Source organism: Phalacrocorax carbo, chromosome 3, assembly GCF_963921805.1.
Source record: "Phalacrocorax carbo chromosome 3, bPhaCar2.1, whole genome shotgun sequence".
NCBI classification, from domain to species: Eukaryota; Metazoa; Chordata; class Aves; order Suliformes; family Phalacrocoracidae; genus Phalacrocorax; species Phalacrocorax carbo.
Window position 1 is genome coordinate 62962473 of NC_087515.1, and position 12764 is coordinate 62975236.

At 39.5% G+C, this 12764-nt stretch overlaps 1 protein-coding gene across 4 annotated transcripts in view; it reads right to left on the reverse strand.

Annotated features, from left to right (window-relative positions):
• The window catches only part of ADGRG6 (adhesion G protein-coupled receptor G6), a 113106-nt gene that overhangs the window by 56527 nt on the left and 43815 nt on the right, over positions 1–12764 (reverse strand). For all 4 annotated transcript variants that reach the window (XM_064447147.1, XM_064447145.1, XM_064447146.1 and 1 more), the window contains exons 4-5: positions 7577–8197; positions 2223–2291 (exon numbers count right to left, since the gene is read on the reverse strand). In XM_064447147.1, coding sequence (XP_064303217.1) covers positions 2223–2291; positions 7577–8197 — 690 coding nt within the window. The remainder of the gene's footprint in view (positions 1–2222; positions 2292–7576; positions 8198–12764) is intronic.

Genomic DNA, 12764 nt, shown 5'->3' on the forward strand with positions numbered 1-12764 from the left:
AATCTGAAGGTTGGTGCAGTATAATCTCACACAGTATTACATGGCTTTTGCAGGTTTTGACCAAGAACCAACCAGGAAAGGTTAAGCAATCATATTTTAGGCAAGAAATTGCACTTTTGATTTTTTGTGAGGTTGATTTAGCTAACCTTTTGAGTCTGAAAGTCATAAACTTGGGTGTCAGGTTAGGGAGCAGGTTCATGTTCAGGTTTCAGTGAAACAAGAAACTTAGGGAAAGAGAAGGAAGAGGTGGACGCTGCAGCAAACAGGTTCTAACTGGGAAACTGAGTATAAAAAGTGACATCCTATAATACAAAAAAAGCTGCTCTGCTGTGTAATTTCAGGGCTATATTGTGAGAGAAACAAGTTATAAGGCTTCTTACTGCTTGTATCTTCCAGCCAATGCTGTTAAAGGAGGCATCTTCCAATGAATGAAAATATTTGCTAAGCATAATGGAGAAAACGGGTCTTTCATCGGACTGTAGCTGACACAATCTGGCATCCACAAACTGTTACTGGTGCTATTGCACAACACACAACAAACAAACAAAAAAGGAATCTAAACTGGCCTCTCAGTTTAAAATGAGCCTGCAGTGCTGACAGAAACAGACAGACATCTTTTTATGATTTTCATTATTATGAAAATAATGATGACGATGAAGAAGAACAGGGTAAATCTGATCTGCCACTTCCAAAGTGACAAACACAGAATACCAGTGACGCTTGAAGATGTGATGGTCTAAAAAGTTATGAGAGGGAAGTTTGAAAGGTAGCATCTTTTGTTAGAGGTAATATCTTCTACCAGACAAGTTAATAAAGCTGGAAAAAGGATGAGGCTTTTATAAATGCAAGCTTGTTTTCTGGAAGTGTGTCCATTTCTGCAGCCATATTAGCCGACCTAACAGAACGATATTCTCTCTCCTTTCACACCATGCATTTTAGTAGAGAAAAACATTCACAGTTCTTCCAAGAGAATACACAAAGTTCTTTATATGGTGGCTGCATTACCCTTTACACATAAAAAGACTAATACTGAATAATTGTTGCTGTCACATTTACCTAAGATATTCAAGTAGTAGCATTTAGATCATATTGTGCTTTGTGAATACGATGCCTGAAAACTACTGTTTGAAATCTGATTATGGATATAACTGGCATTTCACTTTCCCTGTGGAGACCAGTACAATGTGCTCCAAGAACCTGAACCAAATTCACCTTAGGAAAATCTGGGAGTACACTGAAGACTGACCTAGATCTCTTACTGGCTTCCCAAGCAGAGTGCATTTTCCTTTTTCTTTTTAAGCTAAATCTGATTTACTTCTAAGTGTTGGTTTTGAAAGAGTTCTGAGACTTCCTCCTCCTCTTCTATATTTTATTCTCTCCTGTCTCCTTCCACCATCAGCCTGAAAAGGGTTACAGAGCTAGAGAGTATTTTTGGTGCTGCTGCTGCTGTGATTGAAGTTTAACATAGCATGCCACCTCATCAGCAGGTCTGTGTTCATGAAGGTATTGTGGAAATGGGCTGATATTGTTCAAGTTGAGCATTTTTATAGAACTTCAGCCTCTAAGCAGAGCAGAAGGAATTAACTGTCCTTGTATGTCCAACAATTCACATGGCATAGAAATCTTTAGGGTTCACCTATTCCTTGCATTCAGCTGAGCTTACCTGTAAAGACACCTAATGAATTCTTATATGTGGTGATTTTTACATTATTAAACCATCACCAAGTGCTGTAACAAGTGTTTCTTTAATTAATAGCTGCTGGATTTTGCAGTTTGATGTTAAATTTTTACCTGCTAATCTCAAAGTATTTAGCCTCCAAATAGCTTATTGGGAAAAAATGAACAAGTCGATTCCTTTATTTACATCTGCTCATTTTATATGTAAAGATGTACCTACTGCTTATCCTGGTTAATATTTTACTGTCAAAATGTGCAGGAGGAAAAGAGATGGAGAAAGAAATTACAGCAGTCAATTATTTCAGTTTTGATATAATGGAGACTATTTGGAAAATGTATTATCAAGGGAGTGATCACATTTTTTCCACATATTGTATGCATAGGACACCCACACACTTGATGAGACTAAAGAATTCCTTTCCTTGCTATTTTTCATTGCAGTTCACCCATTTAGAAACAATAATAAAGAAGAACTGGAATAAAAACCCCAAGGAAAAGAAAGATTTCCCAAAGGTAAAACTTTGAAAATGACCTGGGCTTCTTACCTTGGCAAAGGCTTCCCAGGTTTGCACAACTAGTTGGTTCAATTGTAGAAGAGGGAATTAGGTATGAGCCTTTAGAAAAAGAAAGTAAAATAATTAGAAAGGTTTGGGTACTAGGCATAAAACTATCACGTCTCAAAATATATCTTGTAGTGATACAGTCCTCTTCCTAATTTCTCTCAGTGGCAAAACTGATACTGCCATTTGCCAGAAGATTTATGTGTTTTCATTTTCTGTTGCGGCTGAGGGATCCATGAAAATCCTGCTGACTTGCAAGTTACGGTCACTTACATATCCTCCCCTGGTTTTCTTAGCTTTTGCTAAATAACATCGTATTAAATGAATGCAGCTTGTGTGTTCTCTGTGAAACGGCTTTAAGCGGAGGGGTCAGTATGGCCATAGGATTTTTGCAATCTTCATGAGTAATAACATGTGCCTTGGAGAAGCAACCACGCTCCACTGCTGTAGCACAGGTTACCCACCACACACTTCTGAGTAATCTGCCTGCGACAGACACCGACCAGATAAAGGTGATTAAACTTGCTCCTCTGCTCAGGGCGTGGGTGTGATTAATATTCTGGTATGCATGATTTATAAGCAGATAATGTTATATGTCTGTATCTCTACTGAATTATTCATAACAACATGCACACACTTTGATGGTCTGGAGACAAAAACAGGGCATGTAAGAGTGGCTACAGAGAAAGAACTGGTGAAACTGGATTAATTACACTTTGTGTCCCAGTGCTTCAGCTGCAGATACAGCTGCTTTTGCACACTGTGCTGAAAATAGTGGGGCCATAGAGTACGGCATTATCTGAACCTACTGGGAGCGTCGCCCTTTATGGCTTTTGCTTTACCACTTCAGAATGATATTGTGTCAATGAGGTTGTCTCATGAAACATTGTATCCTTCCATAAACTTAAAGAGCCACCACCCATCAGCTCGTAAAGATAGCTAGGAAAGTATCTCCTGTGATCCAAGAACAGATGAAGCATGGGGCTCTGACACAGACATCACGTCAGACCACAGATACCATTACATGTACTTCCAACAAAAATAGGGGGCAGGATTTAAAACGTGATCCTCAACAAATATTCAAGATCAGCATTTTCTTTTTTTTTTTTTTTAATGGATTAAGAGATATGGACAAATTAATTTCCTTGTTACACTTCCTACGAACTCCAAGAAGGATATTCCAAGTGAACCTACTACCTCCTGTGTGAGACTTCTTTTTTTTTCCCCCAAAATACATTTGCTATATATTAAAGAGTCAATATAAAAACCTACTGTAAGTTATCTCCTCCTGGTTGTATATCACAGAAAGATCACCTGAAAATTGGCTTGGAAAAATCTGTGCACCTTCATATTTTCTTCAGTGAGTAATTTAAAAAAAGTTCACTATTTTACCTGGTGAAACTAAAAAAAAAAATCCCAATCCAACTTTACAAAACACTTAAGTCAGAAGACTGTATACTTTAAAGAGGAATATTTGTAGTGAATATATTCAGTAAGCTTTTTTAAAGTTTTAATCGGGTTGAATTCTGGCCAGATGGGACTTTCACACAGTGTCCACTACGGAAAACTTAATGATTTGGATGCAAACAGGTGCTTGGCATAAGCTACCCTATGAAGCCAAGTGGTATGGTCAGTAATGTGAACAGCAGAAATAGACCTGTAATACAGACACTTTGTGTGATGTATCTCGCTCACTTCAAACGTCTAAACCTCAGACATCCGTATCTGCTTGTCACGCTAGACTTTATAGTCAGTGGAAAGGAACAGGCACTCCTGCAGCAAAAAACTTCTGACTTCATTGCGACATCTTCTCCAGTATGAGATGTACTGACCAGTATGAGATGTACAGCCTTGTCCATTCCACTATTCATAAACAGTACTGAGGGCAATTCGCTCAGCTTGAAACATCATTCATCTGCCTAAGGCAGACAGATCCCACCCTGAGTTAAATCTGACAGTGAAATTAAGAATTCCTCTGGCCTTTGGGAGTGAAGGACTCATACAAAGTGTACATGAAGCAAATGCAGTTGCAGGCACGGACAGATGTACAGCCACGTTACCCTTAAAGCAAGTAGATCGTATCCTGCTATAGGTGTAGCCAGTGCAGGCTCCAAAATGAGTACCAGAAGTTGATCAAATGCCCCTCAGTTTGCCCGCACTGAGCTCTGAACTGGTGTTGTTACACAGCTATCTTTACCTAGGATGCTTGTTTTAAAACTAGTCCGGATACCCAGGCTGCGTATATATACCTTTAAATACAAGCTGTGTGAAAGTATGGCAATAAAAACAGAATTCCATCAAGTCTTCCAGAAACACCCCACCATGATTGCACAGCTGTGAAAACATTAGTCTAAGGAATAAACTAGGAGAAGGTAAAACTACGAAAAGATTATCGGGAACAATTTGCCAGTGTTTTTATGCTCCGTAAATCTACTTGTAAAAGCTTTGTCTGAAAAGCCATGAAAATAATACTCCTTGAAAAATGTAAGCGCTGTGCAGGCACAGATATGTTGAAATTGCTGCTAAATGCTTGGTTTGTTTTTTTTAAGTTACATGCGGATTCCTGAGGAAGCATTACTGGAGCTGTGCGAAAACTTCTCTTCTGCATAAATCCTTCCATTGCTGCTAAATGAAGCCTAATTGGTTAGAGTCATCTCCCCACTGCCAATGGTTTATTCATGGTTGACAGCCTGACTCATCAACTCTCCTGTTGAAGGCTGGTTTTACAATGAAGGCTTTTATTCAAGGAGACGAAGGGAAGAAAATTCTAACAATTCCATCTCTGGGATTAGTAACCATTTTTGAAATGGCACTGCATGCAGTATTTTCTTTTAGGAAATACTCTTGTACAGGAAAGCTGGTATCAAAGGGGGTGATTTAACATCTTCAAAAGAAGAAGACCGAGTACTGAATTAGTTTTCTCATCGGCTTAGAGGAAATAACAATGCTTATATATTGATACATTTGAAGCAGCTTGTATAGACACCTAGGCCTAACATAGGGATGCTAATATACATCTTCTAAAGTAACGTTCCGCTGTAAGGAAACCGCTAAACAGTGGCATCCCAAGGCATGAAGCTCTGGAATGAAAAAAGTGTATTGTTTCTATGACCATAGCTGTGATATTATGCTTGTGTCACAGGACTGTACAGTCTTCAACAGAAAGAAGGAGAAGATGAGTACTCCAGTCAGAACTAAATAAGACCACAAGAGGTCTTGGTAGGTTGTTTAGTAAAAGTGTTCGTGGTAGCCTTCACAGTTTAATGGTGTTAAGAGGAGTAAGATTTTCTGGGAAGTTATTTTCATAGAATCATACAATGGTTTGGGTTGGAAGGGACCTTTAGAGGCCATCTAGCCCAACCCCCCTGCAGTGAGCAGGGACATCTTCAACTAGATCAGGTTGCTCAGAGCCCCGTCCAACCTGACCTTGAATGTTTCCAGGGATGGGGCACTCACCACCTCTCTGGTCAACCTGTGCCAGTGTTTCACCACCCTCATTGTAGAAAATTTCTTCTGTATATCCAGTCTAAATCTACTCTCCTTTAGTTTAAAACCACTACCCCTTGCCCTGTCACAACAGGCCTTGCTAAAGAGATTGTCCCCATCTTTCCTATAGTCCCCCTTTAAGTACTGAAAGGCTGCCATAAGGTCTCCCCGCAGCCTTCTCTTCTCCAAGAGGAACAACCCCAACTCTCTCAGCCTGCCCTTGTAGGAGAGGTGTTCTGTCAGATCAGTTCGTACTGATGGAAAAGCAACAACATTTTTGTCCAGAATGCCTTCATCAGTCGTGGTCAATGTTTAGATCAGCCTTTTCTTTGTTCTGGTAGGAGGGTGAAGGCACCTAGTTGCTCATGTTTTTATGGAGATGTTGCTTAAATTTTTTTAGCAGTGGCATGCTGAAAGCTGTCCCAGGAAGTCTAGTTCTGAATAAGTACCACATGTTTTGGTTTGAGTAAACTGAAGTAAGATAGGTTTTTTTAGCCACCTTAATCCCTCATGAGCTACTAGATATAGAAACCAGCATGCCTTAACGATGCCAGGTTCTGTTTTAAGCTAAGGATCCTCAGAGAGCTGACAGATGCAGGAGACACTTATATTGACACTGTAAACTATGTTTGAACAAATAAGTAGTAAGGTCTCAGAGGAGCAAGAAGGCAAAATTGGTGAGAACAACATTAGATATGAAGAGACCCCACGTGGTTCAGAAAAAACCTGACATTTGTAACTGTTTATTTTGACTTTTTTGGTTGGTTTTTGTTTGGGGTTTTTTGTTTGTTTGGTTTTTTTTGTTTCTCTTTTTTTTTTAATGTGTATCTGCTACATTAGGAGGGCTCAGACTCTGTGGACATGGAGTTTGACAGCGGTTGATTTTTCACAAGCATCATATGTGCGTGTATAGGTTACTGCTGGCCATAATTCAGATTTTCCCCTATGCATTTTATAATTATCCAAATATCTCTAAAGTTGTTACTAACCAAAACATACTTTAAAAAAAAACTACTGGTCCAAAGTGACAAAGATTCTTCAGCTTTGTTTTTGTTTCATCTGGAAAAAAATGTTCCAGTAGACCATTGTTAGCCAGCTGTAACAACATATACATATATAGAAATTACACCTGAACATTTATGAGAATCAAGTGTCTGAGCCACGAAATTAAAACAGGTTGGACAATGTATTGAAGTTTATCTTCTGGAGAAATCTACGGGAAGAAGGACCTTCAGTAATTACCAGTTAAAACAAGGACTGATAATATGTCATCAAGGAGATAAAACCCAGGGATTTTGATCTAAAACTCTTCCCTCCTGTCTGCTTCCTCTAATTTAATCTTTTTTCATACTTTTCTGTCTCATATGCATTGGTTTTTTGTCACTGCTTTTCCAGCTCTGCACACACAGCACAAGGCTAGCAAGTGCTACTCCTGGCTAGTCAAAGGGCTGGTACAAAAACATTTACTAAACGGTTAGTTAACACACATTTTTCTTCTCCAAAGACTTCTGTAATCTTACTTGAGGCTAGCAGGTACTTGCCTCTTATCCCCATTTCATATGAGTAGACGGCCAATAAACAAGCTGTTCAGGAAAAATTTTGATCTGCAGATCATTTCAAGCAGCAACTCAATATACGCAGGGGACTTGTTCTCCCTTAGGGAACCAATTCTATACCTTTTCAAAACCTCTGTGTACGGTAGGAGTTGAGCTACAGTCTAAGAAAGGTAAGACGTAGCTGTTTTTCTTTCACAGGAACTCTCTTTTTTTTCCATGCTAGTATATGATACGTTCAGTACAATGCATAAGTGTGGGGGGAAAATAAGCAAAAAAGATTTGGCAAGGCGTACTCACCACAACTCAAATTGTTTTCTGCTTTCAGTGCTGAAGTTGGAATACTCCAGAATTCATTTTCCCAGTCTACAATGTTTCCTTTCATATCGCAGCTGAGGTTGGCCAGCGTCTGCGCATTCATGGTGAAATTCCAGAGGCGGAAGTTGTAAATGTCCCCATTTAGAGAGCTCACTTCATTGCTGTTCGAGCCCAGCACCAGCCTCCCATTTCCAGGGATAACTTTGCCAAGGATATCTGGACAGTACACTATATGATAGGTGCTTTTGGCGTATATACCTATACTGCCTGAGAAACTGTCCCCTATGACACAGAGCTGTTGAAAGGTTCCTGTGAAAAACTCTGCATTTCGGGGCAATGCATTCTCAAGGATGCATTGTGTGCCCGAGATGTACAGAAAATGGCCTTTTGTGGTCTTCCCGAAGCTGAAGAATTCTGTCGACAATGCATTGGTGTAGGAGAAAACCTTCCAGTCATCGTTGTCATCGCTGCTGCCCTTGGTTGCTTCAAAGCACAGTGTAAACTGCCTAAGGTCTGGCACTGAGACAGTCTCTGCCACAGACACAGCATCGACGTCGGGAACCTGGGGAATGATGACTTTCTGATTCCTCAGAGACACGGCGACTAGAACCAAGAGCAGACAAATAAACAAAAAATAAATTAATCATATAGAAATAAATGCAGTCTACCAGCAAGGGTTAAAGTAACATTCATTAAAACAAACATTCATCAGGTGGTTTTATCACTGTAATTACCAATAGCACACACCAAGGGGAATTTGACTTGGGAGTGCACTCAGCTGAAAACATGCAGAGTTCCTTTTCAATGGCACGGAGAACGCACAGTCAACAAGCCCTCAAGTTACATTAAGAGCAATATTAGGACATATTACCTACTAGCTTCCAACTCTGCCTCAGCTCACTTTATAAAAATTACTACTCATTCATCTAGTAAGGATGCATTAGGCAATGGAATAAACCAGTTATCTGAAAAACACAGTATGACTTGCTTTTAAGATATATTATTTAATTACTTGTCTGCATGACTGCAATACACTAATGATGTTCAGGCCTTGCTTCTTTTAAATATCGCATAGAAGAAAGCCCCCATTAGATTCCTTGGCAAGCTGAAGCCTCTTGTTCCTGAATTCAGCTAGTTTCTGCAAATCACTAGGCATCTTCTCATTTTGTCCCCAGCACCCTTCTGGTTGATTATTGCAATCATGTGTTTGTGAATATTTATGTCCAAGCTGTTCATTATTTGCTAATATTTGGGTCAGCAGTTTTGGATTTTGCACAAGTGTCTAGAAATGGCTAGCCCTCTCACAAATATGTACTGCAGTAAGGGTGTTTAGGCATGGGCAGAATTACTCTACTGTCATTTGCACTGGCAAAACAGCAGTCACCAAATGTGAAAAATAGTATCACATGACATATGCTTTTTCTCCATGAGTATATTAATCACGATCCTGCTTACTGTACTTTGGAGAACATTATTTTTCAAAATAAAGTGTCAATATGCTCAGTTTTATTGGCACATTTATGGCACCAAAATTCTTCTAGTAAATTTCTCCACAGAAAGAAGTTTCAGGTTATCAGTCATGCAAAGGCATCAAACTCAACAAGACCATCTTACAGCAGCCCTTTGTTTTACTTCTGGCTCTGCAGTTTTTCAGATGCTAGTATTGAAGAAACTGCTTATTCTCTGAGGACGAACATACATATATTCTTGGAACATTCATCCAAGCGTGTAGACTACTTTCAGAGTGATGTTAAATTGTTTCTGTTAGGAAGATAACTGGATTACAACAAACAGGGGGGTTTTTGGACACATTGCTATTTACAAATGAAGAACGTACAAAAGTCTTGGCAGCCCGGGTGCAGAAGGAGTGACCATCAACAGGCAGCACACTGTTCTGAGATCCACATCTGCTTTTACGGGAGCATTGGGATGACATGAACCCTGTCTCTGCTGCTTTTTAGAGCCCCTAGCTTGCTTGCAGCTCATTCTCTCACATCTCATACACCCCTTTACACATAAGCAAGCCAGGAGTCCCTAGAGTGTATTTTACAATCCCTTGCAGAGAAAACTGCTTTCCTGCCAGCTGATGGGCTTTTCAGCATGGGTTGGTGCTTGAGTTGTGGTTTCTGCTGTTCCTAGCTTCACTGCTTTCATCTGCCCTTCCACTGATGCAGGTAGAAATGCATCAACTTAATGAGGTCTGCAAGTGTCTACATACCAAATATCTGTCTGAGTTTTTTGTTCCTACCGCACTGAATTGTGCTTCTAATCTGGGCTACTGCAGTACTGCTCAACTGTGTGCTCATTTTACATGACATTGCCTCAAGCATTTCTGTACTAACAGAGGTCTGTTGGCTCTCCTTCCTCTCCTTTTGGTGACTGAGCAACTCCTACTCACTGGTGGAGCTATTAATTACACAGTTAAATATTACGAGAAAATTATTTAACATGCCAGCTCTTCAGCTGGTGTAAATTGACATAATTCTCCTAACACTAGGAAAGCTATGTTCATTTACTGCAGCTGAGGATATGGCCCATCCATCTGCTGGTGGTGTGTTGCAGGAGATGACAACCAGGAAAGCCAACATTTGTGTGGGTGGCCAACTTGTTATGGATAACAGGACGTGCTCTGTGAAACTCAGTTTGAGACCACTCTTACATAAAACCAAGCAGTCACACAAAAGCTGTTCTATTCTCAGCTAATTCACTCCCACAATTCACTTACTGTCTTATATTTGTCTTTCCCCACATATATTTTACCTTGTGTACATACTGTATATCAGGACATACCATTAATGCCTTTTTAAACGCCATTTCTACATAGCAAATCGCTGTGTGTCTTTGAATGGCCCTTTACTTTCCAACTTTGCATTACTTTGTGAAACTCAAAATTGAACAAACTACTTAATTTTGTTATTTGCATATGATCATTTCTGAACAATGGAAGAAAATATGAATATAACACTGTTTCCCTCACTCTGGAAGAAATTAATGATTTTGCCCAGGTATCATGTTCATAATAGTAACAATGGTGTCAGCTTGACAAAGGAGCTTGAAACTCCATTGGGGACCTGAAGTGAGGGGGTGTGCAACCTCTCCAATGGCTTTGGGAATACTTTGCAAGGACAGGACAGCATAGTGCTGACACCTGCCACGCAGATGCATTGTAATTCAACTGTGTGTGCGCACATTGATGTCCTGTGTACATGCTTTTATAACTCAAATGGAAAGCAGTACATTATCATCCCTTCACCAAGCCCCTTTTCTGTATCCATTGCCAGGTTAAACATTACAATGACCTCTGTAACTATCTTCTGAAGCCAATGTAATTGCACAACTGTGGGCAATAAGCAGAATATAGTTATAATTTGCCCTAGACGCATGCAGCCAGCTCTCCTAGCACCCATGGTTAAAATCAAGATGTCAGGTGAGAGTTACAGATTTGGAGTAATGAAGCAAAATTCAGCAGCCTTAGTCTAGATGCTTAACTGCAAGCCTTAACATGGAGTTTCTGAATTAATATACATGTGAAACATTAAAATATAAGTCACTCGTGAAGGTCACTGATACCTTTACTCACATTAGGGAGTAGTCTTCTTACTAAAAATGAAAGGATATCTTCCAAGACTATTTAATGGTGCTATCCATGAATGTAAGGCACTATTCAATTTGGCATGGAGGTAATATTTTTGCTTTCATAAAAATACATTACCTATAGATATATATACACAAATGGTTTTCTGACTCTGTGGACCTTTCCTCTCCTCCTCATTGAACACATCTGAGGACAACATTGCATCTTTTGATCCCGATTGTAAGTCATCTTATCCCTTACAGTCATACTTAAACATTAAAATACTAAAAAGGAATCATTAAAACATAAAGATTAATCAAGAAATAATTTTGCATAATCTGCATATAACTTTTATTACCCACTTGATTTTACAACTTCTTACAATACAGCAAGAGCTGTTATTTTCAAATAGAGATACCTTTCAGAAAATTTTCTTCTACTTTCAGACGAGAACAGGTACTCCTAGAATTAATTTCATCAGCATGAAAGAGCCTCAGTAGAAAGAAGTATTTTTAGCTCCTCTGATATGACATTACCTCTTTTCTTTTCAGAACTGCACACAAATTTTGCTGGCATAATCATGATACTTTTGTCTTATGATTCCTGGGGGTTACTATCTTAATGATTTTAAAATATCGGATATATGTAATAAATATTTTTAAAAAATCATGAGGAAAATGTACTTGTGACTGAAGAGGTAACTGCAAACCTCCTTGCTCTGTGTTTCTATGGCAGCCATCCAACCAACAGAACGTGTGTGCTACAATAATATAAATGCTTAATATAATACCAATATTCCGTCTAAGTCATGTGACTTCAACAAAAAGAAAGCCTGATGAGAGCATGCAACTGTAAACTATAACCCTGAAGTGGAATGAGTGGTGAGTAGCATAAGGGTCCTGTAAGTGACCATCCTAATGCCCTCCGTTACCTCGCTGCCCTTTACTGTCATGTGAGAGCAACTTCTAATTAATGCTTTAAACAATAAACCAAACATCAATCACATGTTATTTGTACCCTTATCTTCTAGGGGAAAAAGAATGAGTGGGTTTTGGTTGGTTTTTTTTTCCAGGTTTAAGCTTTTTAAAAACTAAGCATTGCTACATATTTAAGGAAGGAAAAGAAAGGTCAAGGCAGTGGAATGAAAGGTAGCCATTTTGCAATGCCAGTTCATCCTTGGGAGTTTGTTCTAGAGGCTGGAAGAACACCCGAGAAGCTCTGCCTTCTACACAGACTTCTTCCCACTGTTGGGTGTTTCACTGAGCCAGAGGTCTGGGCTGGCCTTGTTTCTGGCTCAACTAAGTTCCCTCTCATGCTCTCCTTTCAGTTTCTGCGTCCCTCCGCAGGTACGCTGACCTGAAGGAGGGGTGTCCTGCTTCCAAACTCTCCAGCATAAATCTGCAGGGAGAGGCACTGTTAGGCCTAAAATCTCTGCATGTGAGAAGTTTTTCTAACACACTTGATGTCATGTCCCACAATAAAATATTTTATTTTTATCTGAAGAAAAATAAAGAAAGAAATTAAAACATACATGAGAACTCTGTCGTTTTATCCTGCAGTCTCTCCCCATCCTTTCCCTTCTCATGGAGGACCTGA